General features: G+C 36.8%; 2 protein-coding genes across 2 annotated transcripts; both read right to left on the minus strand.

The window, feature by feature from the left end:
- Positions 1 to 7,844: 7,844 nt before the first annotated feature.
- On the minus strand, positions 7,845 to 9,230 carry LOC129283173 (E3 ubiquitin-protein ligase TRIM56-like). Its single transcript, XM_054919012.2, has one exon. It carries the CDS (start codon positions 9,228 to 9,230, stop codon positions 7,845 to 7,847), a length of 1,386 nt encoding a protein of 461 aa, XP_054774987.2.
- A 4,200-nt stretch (positions 9,231 to 13,430) lies between these two features.
- On the minus strand, positions 13,431 to 17,863 carry LOC129273678 (E3 ubiquitin-protein ligase Midline-1-like). The gene is made up of 2 exons (XM_054910745.2): positions 17,561 to 17,863; positions 13,431 to 17,086 (listed from the first exon to the last, which is right to left on the minus strand). Exon 2 carries the CDS (start codon positions 17,061 to 17,063, stop codon positions 15,174 to 15,176), a length of 1,890 nt encoding a protein of 629 aa, XP_054766720.2. The 5' UTR covers positions 17,064 to 17,086; positions 17,561 to 17,863; the 3' UTR covers positions 13,431 to 15,173.
- Between the last annotated feature and the right edge of the window lie 493 nt (positions 17,864 to 18,356).

Below are 18,356 nucleotides of genomic sequence, written 5' to 3' on the forward strand. Positions count from 1 at the left end.
ACGTAATCATCAGACTGATATAAATTATATTCAAAATAGGAACATTCTGACGTTTTCAAATTTTACTTGGTTGCACAATAAAGTGCTATGCTTAAATTAGAAGTATACTACTGACGAACCCGATGATATCTCACACCCGAATTATTTTGTACTGATTCTTCATTGAACACCCATACAATTATAATAATGATAACGCAGTTCTTGTATAGCGCATATCACATTATGTCATAACGTCCCTTTGCGCTTCCAAAGGACTTGGATAGTATTTCCCTGGCTTTAGTCCCGCAGCCTTTTACAGCGCGGTAGCATTTCAAGGAATAAATTCCTGCCAGGTACCCGATTCACCTCACCTAGAGTGCAGCACAATGTGGATGAATTTCTTGCTGAAGGAAATCACGCCATGGCGGGGATTCGAACCCACGGCCTTCTCTTTCAATGTCAGAAGACTAATCCACTGGCCACAACGCTCCACAATTTTATTATAGAAACTTATAATGATTTTAGTTTTGTTGTATAGAGCTTCTCAGTTACCAAATTTACTTGAATTTGAATACTTCAATCTTCATATAACATTTATGTATTATTGTCAGCGGGTGAGATTCTACAATCTATTTTTACTTTAAAAACAAAATGTTATCTTTGAAATGAAACTGGCATTCTGAAATCTTTTTTATCTCCCAGATAAATCTGCAATGTTATCTATCTCACGTATCTGAGGATGATACGCGGTATCCCACAGAAACATTTTGTGAGACAGATTCCAGACCGAGTAAATATCAAGTGACAAACCATCGGTCGATTTGGTGTCGGTTTAGTCGGTCTGATTGCGGCATGAGAATAAGCGTTTACATTTTATTCTTTCTTAGGCTGGTTTATTATCTAAGGCGATGCTTGAATAAATTATGCAGTCGTGTAACACCGTATCTAATTTGGGAGTTTTCGCAACACGGCGCAGACGATCTCTTGAACGTAAATAACCTATTGTCAATAGCGCTTTATGACAAATCAGTCTTTGTCGAAATCGGTGAATCAAAACAGCGATGTCGTCCTGGACCCTGCAAAAACGACATATTTGCATTTTTTTGTCAGTTCCGAATCTGCTGTCCCGGTTCACCAGTTTTTGACAAAGACCTCTCATCTGTTCATTGTGGTTTGACGGGCATTTCCAATAAATATACTATGTTCTAGAATCCGCACCCTCTGCATTGCGAAAACTCGCTATTGAACATTGTAATACGGAGACAGACGATATCGTAAGTCGATTGTATTAAGTGACTGGGACTTGAAACCAATTTATACGATTCTTCTCTGTTTATTCAAATCGAATCGACCCGTTGTTCGGGGTGGACACCCCACCCTCACCCTCTCCTCTTGTGAAGTTATGGACACAAAATCTACACTTTTCCTTTCTATCATGTTCATCATCATGACTATTGAAATCTTGGCATACACAACAAATACCAAAGGGTCCATGTATAGAAAGACGGTTCATTTGTCCCAGTCTGAATAAGGGTCCACTCTAATTGGTTAATTAGTGGAAACGCATTTCAGTGCATAAAAAATTCAACACTATATACAAAATATAATTGTTGAGCTTAAAGAAAAGTTGTATTTTTTACCAAATAAAGACGTACTCAATACTTACATATAGTGTCACTTGATACGACTGGGTCTCTGTTGAGAGAACGATGTATCACTTAATTAGTTCCGTGTTCCAAACTTCCCCATCGTTTTATATCGTAGCGTATGAAATACCATAATTTCATATCAGTAACAATATCAATAGTTGATTCCAAAAGGCGATAAATCCACAATTGGTACTTCAGGTGAATGCAAGAGGATGTTCACAGATATAAAACAAGCAAATAAGAATACGACGCGGAACGTCATTCCTCTATATACGGCGTAATCATGACGTTCTCGTCCAAATCGTCCACATAGTAAAATGTCATAACCACACTTATATTATTCCTAGGAAAAATATAACCTGTGGTCCCATGAATAGATAAAGTAAATAATTATATATGATACATTTTATCGAATGTAACTAATGATAACTGGTACTTTTTTAATTCTTGAGTAACCGTTTTTCATTTCTTGCTCGTGCTAATTGTGAAAAACAATTGTGAAAAACTTGTAAATGTGCATGTGAAAACAGGTTATGGCATACATAGTTTGAATTGAATAATCTAAAAAAAATGTACCTTTTCTATTCAGATTTGAAGGACAACTTATAAATTGTTATACAGTAGGCATATAGTATTATTTGGCCGTCCCACTCTCATGTATGTATGTATGTTTCCTAAGACACTAAGGAGACGGTGAAATCGTCCTCTCATAGTTTTTTAATTATCATAAAATTTGATTAAGCTCCTTTTGGAAATTATATTTTTTCAATGATTGTTTAAACAAGCATTATCTTAGCCCTTAAAAAGAACAAAAACCGATAAAAACAATGAACTTAATCGATCTAGTATTTGAACAAGGTCATTACTCAAAATAAACAAAAATTGAAGGAATTTGAACTCTAAATTCCCCCAAAATCTCATTAGGAGAAACATGGAGAGATATATAAAGAGACAGAGACGGAAGGAGGGAGGGAGAGACAGAGACGGGCGAAGAGAGGGAGGGAGAGGGAGACAGAGTGAGGCAATGTGTGAAAAAAGGGAGGGATATAAGAGACAGGGAGAATGGAGAGAAAGGGTTGGGGAAAAGGGGGCAATTTCCACTAATTTTTAAAGTATCGATCAGATATGCCAACTTTAACAATATTTTTTTTTCTTTGGTCTAAGCTTTGTTATATCCATAATGAAAGTTGTGAACAAAAAAAAATATCGACATAGAATAGATTATTTTGTAAAATATTAAGATTAAACTTAAGATGAATATGTAATATGCTGTTTTCTACAGCGATATTTTAAATCATCAAGGATACATATTCCAGTGAATACTCGCATCGTGTGTAACAAGTATGATAAAGTATTAATCAAATATTGAAGTAAACTTCTCTGGTGAATCATTTCTTCGGTATATATTCAACTGACACCAACGAAACCGACTTGAAACCGACCGATGATATCATACCATAACAAATAACTTATAAGCGTTGATATGTCTGCATGGGCTCTGTTTCATTAGTTGGACTGTAGTAGTAGTAGTAGTATCGAGCACTTATAGATTTGTTACACAACGTGCATGCCAATCGTATTCATTATTTCCCTAGGTGAACGATGACGAAAACATATTGATTTTATGGAAATCAAAATTAGTTCAGGGGCCCGTTTCATAAAAAATACAATTATGCTAACTTTGCTATTTATGACAACTACATGTATAATGGTAACAGGGCTCAGCAGCCAATCACAATTCATGGGCCCGTCTCACAAAAATTTGCGATTGATCCGATCAATCGCAACTATGGAAAGCCAGGAAAGTCAACATATGAAATGCATGTTTGTTCATATTTTTCCCCAGATATGAATGTATATCCATAAATTCATTGATTTCTTGACAATTTGGTGTGTTCTCCTTTGCTTACAAAGGACGTTTTGCAAATTTCCTGTTGAAAAAAATTATGGCACTGATGGATTTCCATAGAGTTATGATTGATTGGATCAATCGTAACTCTTTGTAAGACGGGACCCTGATATCCATTTTTTATGAGGATAGGATAATCATGATAATGGAAGAATTGCCGGAAGTGTTCATGAAACGGGCCCTAGGTAGAGAAACCAGGATTTGTCCTGTAATGAACTCTTGACGTGGTCAAGCACACTCTCTTAGATGCAGAAATACTCATTTGACTAACAAATTAATCCGATTTTAAGACAAAGGGCGCCATTTCAATCGATTGAGAATCTGGTCAAATGAGGGTTAAGATGCGTGTGTAAAAGGCGAAGAGTGAGTCTTCGAAAGTGTAAAGCTATGCTCTGAAAATCAGCATAGAAAGCGACGACTTCTGTGTCCATCAAGCATTTCTGGCGTACAGATTAGTAGGAGCATATGCATGTGCCTTCTGTGGGGGTTGTACATGAGGGTCAGGGTCCCAGTCTTACAAAGAGTTATGATTGATCCAATCAATCACAACTATGGACGGCCAGCAACGTCAACATCTATTATGCATGTTTGTTCAAAATATTTGTTAAAACTATGATGTATATTCATACATTGTTTTCTTTAAAATTCACTGTGCTTCTCTTTGTTTACGAAGGACATTGTGCAAATTTCCAGTAGACAAAAATTATGACACTGATGGATTTCCATAGAGTTATGATTGATTGGATCAATTGTAAGTCTTTGCAAGACTGGGCCCAGGTAAAGAAATTTGTTGTTCTTGTTCCAGATATACTAGAATAAATGCACACTGAGTTGATATAAAAAACAAGGGCCGCTGAAATAAAACGGGGGCTGACAATGCAAAAAAAAAAAAAACCTAAACAAACACAACAATCACGTAACCATTTGTACGTAGTCTGCAGGCACAAACCCTGATTGAAACTTTGATCAACAAGTGCGTCTCCACGCAAAGACTAGCACATACAAAACTTGCTGTTTCAATAATTGAGCGAGTGGGCCTTCAGTACGCAAGGCATGAGTGTTGTGTTCTGGGTTTTCCCCGAAGGACATCCTCTCCAACATCCAGGTACTAATCTAAGTTATATTAAGGGGCACGCTTCCGCAGTGACATCGCCCAGAAATTTTTAATCTTATTTCTCAGTTCAAAAGAAGAGGTACTAGAGTATAGAGTTTAACGACCCATATCTTCCTTCATTATTTTTTTTAATTCTCTTTTTTCTTTCCTCTTCTCCCTTTTTTACTAGATATTCATACCCCTCCCCCTTCAGCGTCGCCCAGATTTCTCATACATTTCATACATAATTTCAGGGAAAATCATGAGCATGTCTATGAAAGCAGATTCAGGGGTGCAATGTACTTTGTCCATTTTATTATTCTAGGGACCCATTTCCAATTGTAATGCGTAGATGAGTATATCCGTATAGAAATTGTGCAATATGAATGTACAATTATATCATTTATAAATTATTAAAATCCATACTTGTTACTGTATCTCCCTCTCTTATTGGCTCTAACCATTTCTTATTGGCTCTAACCCCCTCTCTCATTCACTCATTCTAAAAATTCTCTAAATATAAGATATCTCTTATCAAATGCCTCTCTGCGTGTTGTGTAAATTCTTTTGGATGACATTTACACAAAACAAATGAATTCAAGTAAACTAATATTAAAAGATTTCAGCTTACTACAATGGATTCATCGTCAATGTGTTTCAATATCACATCTTGGTCATACATTTTATTACAGATTTTATAATTCATCTTATATAGAATTATAAGTGTCTAAGTTGGTTTAAATCATTTCAATACGTACATAGATAAAAAAAATTCATAGTTTTTTGTTTACTCGTGATAAATATGTTATATACATAATTCGATTTATATATTTTGTGCACAATTGTATTATATGGAAATGTCATTGTAATTGCTAACATTTATTTTTGTTCTATTGGAAATTAAAATAATCGAATTTGAGTTTTTATAATAAATGTAATCTATACTGCTATCAATTATCACGATCTATGAAACACAATCTTACAAAAGCCCAGCTATTAATATCACAGATATGGCAGTACATGTATTGACATGAAATGGTTTGTTATCTCATGTAATAGCAAATAAGCTTTGAACAAGCCATGATAAATCGAAACTTCAAAGAACTGTAACTCTAGGTACGATTACTGGTTTCTGGCACTCAAATATGCATGTTTACATGAAACCAATAAAGGGTATAAACTGTGGACCTCTATATCCAAAGTACGAGTATTTGAGCATATTTGATTAAGTATACATACAGAATTAGCCAAAAAGCAAGCTGCGTCCTCATTACCACCTTGTGTGCCCACTGTTGTGGGAAACAAGGAAATTATAATACATGATTTTTTTTTCAAGGGGAATAAAAACCGTATTGAAAGAAGTTATTTTAAACAATTAAAAAAGAAAATAAAAACAACAAACAAATAGAGAATATGATTCTTTTGTATGTTAGGACGTCAAATATAGAGTATTTTTTTTTTTGCAGATTTGACAATAAGGACGCATCTTTATGGATGGCACAAAGGTAAAAACAGAGGCAATCTCACATTGTCAGAGGAAATCAAACCTTGTTCCACATAATCATTAAAAAGAAAAAATAAGATATTTTTCATTTCGCAAAATGAAATAAAAAAGAAATGGTGGGTGACGTCATCGGTTTCCTCATTTGCATACCGACCAGGATAGACACGTCATAAATTTCTTACTACAGATCCAATATGATGAAACTTTCAGCGTTATTTTAGAATGATTTTTTTTTCATTCAAATAAAACTTTTGGCAGGGGTGGACTTGCCTTTTCAATAAATACGGGGAACCAAACGTTGCAATCATAGGTTTGGTATCCCATACACACGATCCACAATTTCTTTCCTGTTTGTGCCAATTAATTACTGCTGACTTAAAGGTAGAGTCAGAATTCACTGAGTCTGATTATGTGCATTGCAGAAGAACTCCCTAAACACCTGAAAAATCGGCCAAACAGATAAAGTGGACGGCCAGGCACGGTGACATCCTGATAGAAAAACCGAGGCAAGTTGGACATGTTGGATCAACGTTTAAACGTGCAGATTAGATGTCAAACTGGGCGCACCATTACGGTGCAACTTTGTATCTTTTTGGAAAAGGTATAACTTTGTACTTCTCTTGAAGGTGCAAATAAGAACATTTGGGGTCCAATTCTGCACCTTATATGTTCAACTTTGCACCTTTCAGAGAGGTGAAAAGTTGCACCTTTCCAAAAAGGTACAAAGTTGCTCATTAAAGGTGCACCCAGCGTGATATCTGGTCTGCACCTTTAATGGTGCAAAGTTGAACATATTTTACTTAGTGTAAATGTGTAGGGGTGGTGTGTGTCTATCCCACCGGGGACGTTTCCTGCCTTCAAATAAATGGAAATGTTAAATGCATTATTGGTAACTAGGTGTGCACTTGTTAAAAAAAAAACTTTGTATGTACACCTATGTCCCCGGTTACCGGTGAATAATCATAAACATACACGGACGTCCCAGGATAACAGTTGTATATGGAAGTGTGTGTCCACGCTTATATATATATATATATATATATATATATATATAATTATCCCGCTTTGCAGTATGGATGGGGATATATGTGTTTGTGTGTGTGCCTGTCGGAGGGGGGTGCTTGTGTGAACATGTCGAATTGTGTGTGAGCTCACTGGAGTGTAGTTGTGTTGGTATGAGAGATTGTGTGTCTCATCTTAAGTAACTTAACACATTCCTACTTTCTTACACGCCTTTTGATTGGTAAAGATGAGCTAGGCCTATATTAATGATAGCACTTAAAATACTTTTAAAAGAAATAGGGCCCATTATTTGAAGTAATGAAAAATGCATAGTTAGAGGTGGTTTTAAAAGTCAATTTCTCTAACGCAAGTGGATTTCCATATGCAAAGAAAATCAAACAAACGTCAAGAACAACAGGCAAAGTCGGATGCATAAAAAGAAAGTTATGACATTTTAAGGCTTCACGTAACTATTTCGTCAAATAAGTTTTGCACGGCCTGGTCATTACACAAAATAGCTGACGATGGCACACTCACATTGCACAGAGCATGGCCAGCTTTGCATGACATATCAACTGTTCGTGAAAATAATGTGTATTTTCACCCCCTCCCATAACATCCAGTGGACGGGCAGTATTGCATATGCTCTATTAACGTGCGAATTGGGAAGTCCCTATTGTATTCAAGTGCCTTCTGAGAACTACAGACTCAATTCAGCGGCTGGTCTCGAATCCTAGTCTTGCGTTTTCCTCTTGTTGGAAGACGTGCGATGAAAGAACGCAACGGAGCCTTCTTACTTCCTGGCAAAGACCCATCAGAAGCATTTTTGCTTTGTTCATGCATAGCCATAGTTACACAAGATGCTTTAAGTTTATCTGTCTGATTCGAGCAGTTTGTTCCTCCACCCTCGCGGATAACCTCCAACCCCCCTCCCCCATCGCTGTCGTCTTGTTCATCTTCAAAGAACAATTCCTCTCGATGGAACGTACCTACAACTGACCCGATAGGAAAAACCGGACGAAAAGTGAGAGACTCTGCACGATGTGCTACGTGTGATGACTTGGAGAGAAGTAAGGGGACGGCTTCTTCCAGAATAATTTCAAGACCTTCAACTTGCGTTGCATGTTTAGATAGTGATATGTCTTGCTGGTGTAGGCTTGTTAGACCCTCGGTTACAAGTGTAACCTTGTTCGTAAACGTCTCTTGGATGCCACAATGGCTCCCAATTATATCTTCCAACTCCTGACAGAGTGTTTTGTCATACGTATTGCATTCTTCGAATAATTCATCTCTCTTTCTTCGTAATTGCTCTTCTGCGGTTTCGTAACTACTAATAATTTTCTGTCGTCGTTGCGACACAATATTTTTCACTTTTCGGAATTTCTCATTCATAAAAGATAAGTTATTTTGAATATCAACAGAGGTTTGTTCTATTTTCAGTAAAAGACAATCTATTGTCTTTTGTTGAATTTCTTCATACCCAGTAATCTCGAGGACTTCATGTCCGTCTTCCTTGTGCTCGACCTCCCGACATCTGCAACAGATCCGAACCAGACATGTAGTGCACACGAACTGCTGCAGTTCATGTGGATGTTCAGGGCACGGGAATTTCTTTTTGACAATTCCCGCCTCAATATCTCTTACGTTCACCGTCTCATGGCATGCATTCCGCTTGTATCTATTGTGGTATTGCAAGCAATCTTCGCAAAGGAACTCTGAACAGTTCTGGCAGTAGTAGGTTGCAATGTCTTGATCGTCACCATCACAGACCGTGCAAGTTTGAATGGCGGTTGTTCCACTCCCTTTGATACGTTCAGCCTTAGCATCTGATCTCCTTTTGAAATCTTCGACGAGGGACTTGACAATTAGATTTGTCGGAAAGTTACACACATCATTTCCAATAACATTTGCATCTTGGCGACACACAGGACAAGTCAATTCAGAATCGGTTTGATGAAAAGAGTGAAGTTCGGCCAAACATCTTTCGCAAAAAGAATGTGAACAAGGCAGAAGTTTAGGATTGCAGAGTAACTCATGGCAGATTGGACATTCTAGACTATCTGATAGTTTTTTCGATGAAGCCATCTTTTGCATCAGAATCTAGAATTCAAAAGAGATAATTAAATTCAGCGTCTCATTCTTAAATTTTCTCCAAGTGGAATACTTTTAGAAAATCGAAAGATAATTATGATCTCTTCTCGTGATCTTTCGTCAACATTATAAAATTATATGAGCAAATATGGGATATTTGATAATGTGAAACCTTTGGTCATGTTGGTAGGGTCAATTATGCTGTTAGTAATAAATGTGAATAAATACCTTACCAAAGGGCATCTGCACACGGACTGAGGTTGGAACCCGAATTGCGAGACCACCACTCTATAAACTGAACCATTCAACTCTTAACAGCATAATCCATTTGGCGTCCAAATCATTTTTAATACCCATTATCCCTAATTATATTTTTCATCGAAAATATACAGCCTGGTAAATATATAAGGAACCGTTTTCACCTAACCAAAGAATGTAAATTTGCACCCCTGAAGGCATGCGTTTGCCGACCAGCGGCGATGAAAATAAAAACCCATCTCGTTGTCGGAGCCATGTGGTTGGGAAGTGGCAAATACCGTCGCTTTTTCTGAACGCAGATGCACTATACGTAGAGAAGACAGCGACGCCCCCTTCCCCAATTAAAAGGTTGGTATGACTTTCATAAATTAGATAAACATGGCCAAAACTTGTGGTTATATGCCCACATAATTATTGTTCCCACGTGTAAAATACATCATGATCTAGCAAGTGCAATCTAGTTGTGCACTGAAAAAATGTGATTCATCCGTGAATCTGGATATCTTCGAAACTCGGTCTAAATCAATGAAATAAATAATTTACTCACCCAGTGTCACAGAATATTGTAGAAAAGTATTTGGACGATTTTATAGGCATCCCAGAAAGGACGACAACTGGCAGGCACCTCACTACCCTCACTATCAGTTCCCTAACGATAAACCTTACCGTGTCTCACCACTTGAAAAAAACAGATGATCAATCATATGATGAATTTATTGCCCCAGTGTTCCTTAATCCGCAGACGGTACTCCAAACAAAAATCCAGTATTTCGTACCAGTTTCATACAATCACAGGCAATCACTCAGTATTTACTTTGAATAAATATGTGATTTGAGCTCTTTAAGACCTTATTGTAAGCGAATAATTAACTTATATATCATAGTTATGCTAATGGAAAGGAAACAATTATGCCGGTTTCATGTACTTAAATTTCTTTCTAGCTGATTTTTTTGCGTTATAACAGCTAAATTGAGAACATTGAAAATTGGCTTCATTGGGCTTCGGAATAAGATTCTATGACGCCATTTTATGCGGACCGCCCTGTGATTACAAGCGTGTGCATGGAGAAAGTTTTCTTGTTTTCCACATATATATTTAAATGATTTGCACAGAGATTTATCATTAGGAATACTTAGTGATTAAACGGACGGAAACCTACAGATTTGTCCATTTTGTGCTTTATGAACCCTCCTATTTATGATTTATTAAAGCTCAAGTCTTCCCCAGAAAACTGTTTGATTTGGATCAATTATTGAGAAAAAATTCAAACAAGCATTAAGCTGAAAATTTCATCAAAATCGGATGTTCAATAAGATTAAGATATTTTTAAGTTTCGCTCACTTTTCACAAAACAGTTATATTCCCAACTCATTGATATTTAAATGAGAGAGTCCATGATGACCCTTACTCCTTTTTTTTCATTGATTGAATTATACAATACTTTAATATTTTAATACTTGGCTGTTTTGGTAAATTAAGCGAAACTTTTTATTCAATCAACTTTTTGTTGGGTTGGTCATGTTCTTTAAAATCTATCCTTGCTTGGAGTTTAGGCGAGGCTTTGGACACGATTGTTCGTCATCTTTCTGCCTACGTTCTATTTCTCTCTTCTTTCATTCTTGTTCTTACTTTAAAAGAGAAAACCATTCATTGGATTTTGAACCAAAACCAATAGTCAATAATATTCGCATACTCTTTTTTTTCCATCTCCCTCTCTTATTGGTTCGAACCCCTCCCCCCTCCCTCTCTCTCATTCACTCTCTCTCAAAGTTCTCTTAATATATCTCTCTTATCAAACGCCTCTCTTTGTGTTGTGTAAATTCATTTGAATGACATTTACACAAAACAAATTAATCTAAGCAAACAAATATTAAGATATTTCAGGTCATTAGTGAGTCTTTTATTTCATGTTGAAAAGCCGACATACCTTGATCAATGTTTCAATAACCACATCTTCTTCATACCGTTTATTACAGATGTTATATTTTATCTGACATGTATTTCTAAGTTTCTAAGTTGGTTTTAATCATTGTAATATGTACATTATAATACCTTGCGCTTACATATTCTTTTGCATACTCGTGAAAAAATATCATATACATATCTCAATTCACATTTTTTCGTATAATTATATCATATGAAAATGTCGTAATTAATACAATTTTATTTCGTTCCGTTGGAAATGAAAATAAATGAATTTGAATGTAAATATTCTATAGTGCTATCAACATTATCAAACATCATTTGCTTATATGAAACAATGATATAATAATATAATAATTATGGCTCGATTTATAAAGCGCTTTTCATAAAGGCTAAGTGCAGCACAAAGTGGGTAAATTTCTTGCTGAAGGAAAACACGCCATGGCTGGGAATGGAACCCATGTTCCTCAGATTGAAAGACGAGAGCCGTAACCACTAGACAACGACGCCCCCATATCATACAACAGCCCCACTATAAATATTTGATTTGATTTATTCATTTCCACATTCCAAAAAAAGCATATACAAGTGTAATCATTTTTTTTCTTAGCATAACATAATAAGCAAATGATATAATTAATAACATATGCATAATATACAATCTAATTGAAATAAACTTATACCTGATAAATTTCTTCTTTTTTTATTGTTAAAAAAAAATAGCAGAAAAAAAAAATATATATACATATATCAACAATAATACATTTTGAAATGTGGGAGACCTTCATCTTAAGCTTAGAGCTTGAAATTGATAAAGGCCTCAAAAGATATTATGGAAGTACATATTAACATGCAACGGTTTGTTATCTCATTTTATACTAGCAAATAAGCTTTTAACAAGCCCCCCCCCCCCAAAAAAAAAAAAAAAAAAAAAAAAAAAAAGAATTTCAACGTCAGATAAAATTACTGGCATCTGGCGCTCAAATAGGCATGTTTACATGGTATGTACTATGGACCTTTATATCCAAAGTACGAGCATGAAAAATATTTGAACAAATGTGTATACATGAATAAATTGGCCAAGTTCTCGTTACCACCGTGCGATGTGTCCCTAACTTGGCAACTATAACACTACTTTCAATATTTTAAACAGAAAAGACAGACAAAAAATATAGAATCAGTTTTTTTGTCTTGCCTGCATAGCAGAGCGAGACTATAGGCGCCGCTTTTCCGACGGTGGCGACGGCGGCGTCATCATTGAAATCATAACCAAGGTTAAAGGAGAATGAAACCCTTGAAACCAGCTGAATCCATATCAAAGAGAAAAATCAAAGAAACATATTGTTGAAAGTTTGAGGAAGATTGAATGAATAATAAGAAAGTTATGAGCATTCGAATATTGAGATCACTAGTGCCATGTAGATCCTCCAACGGCAATGCGACCAAGATCTGTGATATCACACACGTACAACTCCCTCATTACTTTAGTACTTATTTCACTTATATTCTCACTTTTATAGAGTCTATCACAAGGTGAGGTGTTCTCTTTATGAGATGACAAGTACAGAGGTTTCACAACATTATATCATTGATGAATCGTTTGTCATTATGATTAGAATGAGCAAAAAGAGATGTTTTGGGGTATATTTTCAGTGTCCAAATGGGAGAGTTGTACGTGTGTGACATCACAGATCTTGGTCGCATTGCCAATGGGAGGATCTCCATAGCATTAGTGATCTCGACATTCAAATGCTCATAACTCTTTTATTGCTAGTCCTATTTTTCTCAAAGTTTTGTTGATCTTATTCTTTGATTTTTCTGCTTTCACAAAAGCTAACTTGCTCCAAGAGTTTCATTCTCCTTTAAGTTTTTGAAATGTCATTATAACTTAGTAAGTATATGGACCTAGTTCATGAAACTTGGACATAGGGTAATCAAGTATTACTGAACATCCTGCCTGAGTTTTAGGTCACATGATCAAGGTCAAACGTCATTTAGGGTCAATGAACTTAGACCATATTGGGGGAATCAATATCAAAATCTTAACCAAGGTTAAGTTTTTTATATGTTGTCATAACTTAGTAAGTACATGAACCTAGTTCATAAAACTTAGACATAAGGGTAATAGTATATCACTGAAGATCCTGCCAGAGTTTCAGGTCACATGACCAAGGTCAAAGGTCATTTAGGGTCAACGAACTTTGGCCATGTTGGGGTTATTTGAGGAATTGTCATCATAACTTTAAAAGTTTATGGATCTAGTTCATGAAACTTGAACATAAGAGCAACCATGTATCCCTAAATATCATGTGCGAGTTTCAAGTCACATGATCAAGGTCAAAGGTCACTTAGGGTCAACAAACTTTGGTAATGTTTGGGTTTTTTAGGAATTATCATCATAACTTTAAAAGTTTATGGATCTACTTCATGAAACTTGGACATAAGAGCAATCAAGTATCCTTGATCATCCTGTGCTAGTTTCAGGTCACATGACCAAGGTCAAAGGTGATTTAGGGTCCACAAACTTTGGTAATGTTGGGGGTATTTGTGGAATTGTCATCATAACTTTAAAAGTCTATTAATGGATCTAGTTCATGAAACTTGGATATAAGAGCAGCAATGTATCCCTGAATACCCTGTGTGCATGTCAGGAACATGGCCAAGATCAAAGGTTATTTAAAGGTCAATGAACTCTGGCCGTGTTGGTGTTGAATTGGCATCATAACGGTTTATTGATCTAGCTCATGAAACATCGACATAAGGGTAATCAAGTACATGTACATGTATGAATGATTGTTTTTGCACATGTCTTATGTCACATGATCATGGTCAAAGATAATTTTGGGTCAATGGACATAATATTTTATTATCATATTAGTGTTTTCTTCTGTGAATTATTATTCATTAGCTGTTTTCAAAGGAAACACTGCTGCTATATCAAATTGCGTAATGCAGGCGAGACTGCCAGAGGTGTTCCACTTGTTTATGTTATTACATCGAATATAGAACATTTAATTTTCTGCAGATTTAACAAGGAATCATCTTTATGGATTGCAACAGGTTACAAAGGCAACCAAACATTGTCATGAAAAATCAAACCTTGTTAAACATTATTAAGAGGGGAAAATAAGATATTTTGCATTTGGCATAATAATCGCTTCTCTCATTTGCATACCGACTGGGATAGGCAAATAACTGTTGTATGGAATGATGCAAAATATTAAAGCGTCATAAATTTCTTCTTTCACATGCAATTTGATGAAACTTTCAGCGTTATGCTAGTTTTATTTTTTTTAGTTCCTTCATTCAAATGAACTTATGGCTAGGAAGGACTTGCCCTTTAAATGACTATAATCAAAGCCACACCAAAGTGGGTTTCTTACACAAGTAAAGGAATAATTGTTTTTGTGATAAAGAAAAACAGCGTCATCAGATAAATGACAAGCGAAAGAAGTGTCTAAATTTCACAGATGTGTATATCCTCTGCAACAAATAAAATAAAAGGAGCATCAAAATTTCTCCATCCCTTAGCTTGCTATCCACCATGGATAGGCCCATCAATGAGATATATACAGAATTTAGAAAAATTGCGAGCTGCTTTTAAAAGAAAAAGTCAATTTCACAAAGAAAATTACTTGAGACCCAATATTCCCCTTAGCATATCCTGACATAATACAAACAAAAATACCAATCAAACTAAATAATGAAGCTTGCTATGAAAAGTGGCCTAGATATTGATCATCCTCATTAGAATGAATATGCAGTTAGGTAAGTTTGCTATAAAAATAGAGTTTCTCTGATGTGCAAAGAACAACCTTCCCACCGGTAACTTCTTGCAAGAAACACCATTTGTCATCTGTTAACTCCATTTTCTGATCAGCAACAAGTGTCTGGATGTACTCCAGCTCATTTGTATACTGTTCAATAGTCAGGGATGCCTTGCTGTGGTTCATGAAGGCCAGGAGTATGGTTCCATCTTTGCACACAGAAGGGTGGATATGGGTACCTACTTCCTTGGTGAGAGTATGTCTCTTTTCACCCTCTTCATCAATGATGCTAATCGAGTTGCTGTGAGTCAGAGCCAAGAGTTCACTGCCAAACCTAATCACTGATATGCTCCATGGTTCATACCCATCACATGGTATCTCCTTCACCTTCACACCTTCTGGAGAGAACACCTGTATAATCCTGCTCTTCCTGTAGTCAACATAGATGTGATCAAGGTTGTCTACCGAGATCCGACCAATTCCATTTTCATCTCTGCTCAGCGTTTCAAATTGCCCATCGAGTTCCTCCCACTGTAAGGAGTATCGTGTGACTTTGTTATTCATCTGGCGGACAATGCAACTGCCATCCATCAAGTAGCCCAATCCGCGAACACCATCCATGGCTTGAGTCTGAAGCATTTGTCCCTCAGTTGAGAAGAACTTGATGTGTCCATCCCGAGTTGCAATAGCCAACTGGCCGTCAGGCGTCGCAGTGGAACAGGCCAAACCTCCATCAAAACTAACTGTTTCTTGAAGTTCCCACTCCTTGACATGAACGCTTCCAAGATTCAGACCATCGGACTCAGCAGCTTGTTGGAAGGTCAAGAATTCAGCCCGGCGAGCGATAGCTTCAGGAAGAGATGCATCAGGGTCACCATTCACAACAGCTTCAAGTTCATCAACCCTTGCTGCCCGCTCGGTTAACGACTGGTCCTCACATTGCACAGTGGACTCTTCTGTAACTACAGAAGCCTTTGCTGTCAAGTCCTCAAGGAATCCATTATGACACTCGATAATGTTTTCCAGGTCTTGGATGAGTGATCTCTCATAGAGGTTACACTCTTCAAGGAGCTGTTGTTTCCTTCGTCGGATTCGCTCGAACGCATCCTCACATGCTTTTTCGATTTCTTGCTTTTGTTGTCCGATTGTATTTTGTACCGCGCTAATCTGCTCCTGCACAAAGGAAGAGTGGCTCTGAATCACTGCAGTCTTCTGTTCTATTTTTTCCTGCAAGAGTTCAACTGCTGCTTTGTGGCTTTCTTCATATTCTGCAATTCCAATCACCTCATGTTTATCAGGTTGATGTCCCATTTCTAGGCATCTACAGCAGATGTGAACAAGACATGTGATACACACAAACTGCTGCAATTCTTGAGGATGCGTCAGACATGCAAGCTGTTTTCTGATTTCCCCAGATGCAATCTCACTTGCACTAACAAGCTCATGAAATGCATTCTGTCTAAACCTCTTGTGCTGGTCAAGACAAGAACTGCACAGGAATTCTGAGCAATGCTGACAGTAGAGTGTCGCAAAGTTGCGCCAATCAGGGTGACATAGAGTGCACCACTGGTCAGAGGGATTACCATCTGTTGTATCTGTTGTACACTTCCGGTCCGATCTTTCCTTGAAATCTTCTGCAAGGCTGTGAACTATTTGATTGGTTGGAAAGTTGGAAACAGTGTTGTCAGACAGATGAGCAACAGAGCGACACACCGCACATGTTATTCGATCTCCAAGTGATTGAATGGAGTGCAGTTGGATTAAACAGTCTTCGCAGAATGTGTGGGAGCAAGGCAGAAGCTTAGGTCTTGTGAGGATATCCTTGCAGATTGGACATTGTAAACTCTCTGTCACATCACTCAGCAAGTGTTGCGTTGCAGAGGCCATTTTTCTTGATACAGGTCCAATGTCTAATGGTAAAGAAAGAAATGGGGAAATTTTTTTGAACTAAGCAGATTCGCAAATGATGCTTTGTTCCTTTTTATCACAGTTGTCAATGGTGAGTTATACATCATAACAGACAAGTATGTGCAACAGATTTTTTTTCTGAAAACCATTATGATCATTAATAGACATTTTGCTTCTGCAGTAAATCAAAATAAGCTCCATAAGCTTCAATGATAATAATGATAACGTAATACAATACACTCTTAATCTCATTCAGGATAATACTGCATATATGTAATATTGTACCTCGATACACTCCCAATTTAGACACACAAGTATTTCTTGTATCACACAGTCTCACACCTTGGAAGTGTTGCTAGCTGATCTGCTGGTACAACAGTAAAAAACTACATGATAATCATACACAGATCGCAAGAAGTATGATGCAACTATGATAGATCAGGCCCGAGATCAGGAACTCTACATTAATTACTTACATCGTGAATTCAGAATTCTGCGTTGAGCAAGCTCTGGTACAGTCGAGTCAATGCTGATCGTGTAACAATATTCCTTGGCATATCAAGTGATCATGTGCAGTGAAAGAACGAGATTACTTCCAGCTATAGTCGATAGAGCCTAGCCCTAGGCCTACGTCCATAGCTACATCTGTAATAAAGGGCCCGACATTGGCTTACTAAAGGTAATAAATCACAACGCGTGATGCTTCACATATAATGGCGGTATGTTACTTTACGTGCGTTTCCTGTTTATATCGATATTGCACAGATAATACGTGTAATAAAAACGATACCGTTTGAAGCTGCACGTTGACCTGGGGATTCCCCGCGAACAATATTCCCGCCCGGCGTGCCCGCCCTCTATTTTTTCTCTCTCACTCCCTTCTCACTGTGCACACTAGTGATTCTGAGATGACGGACGGTCCATGTTAATTGTGCTGATTTGATTTTATCATCACAAATATATACACTAAAACTAAATGATGTATACTTATTATCAACAAATTCAAATTGGTTTATTTATAGGCTATCATCATTTGGAAAAGAAAGCGAAAAGAGTAATTTTTAGGTTCAGGAGATTTTCCTCAAAGGGAGAAAATCCCTCAAAAACATTTGTCAGTTTTTTTTTACAGCAGAGTTTCTAATTGCGTACTTGTATAAAAATCATACAGTAAGACTATGGTAATTTCAGCCATTGGAATCTGAAAGTATAGTAATTAAAATTACTATAAACATGATTGGTATATTAGTAGTTGAAAAGTAAAAATGTGGGAGG

The sequence above is a fragment of the Lytechinus pictus genome, chromosome 2 (assembly GCF_037042905.1).
Source record: "Lytechinus pictus isolate F3 Inbred chromosome 2, Lp3.0, whole genome shotgun sequence".
Classification (NCBI taxonomy): Eukaryota; Metazoa; Echinodermata; class Echinoidea; order Temnopleuroida; family Toxopneustidae; genus Lytechinus; species Lytechinus pictus.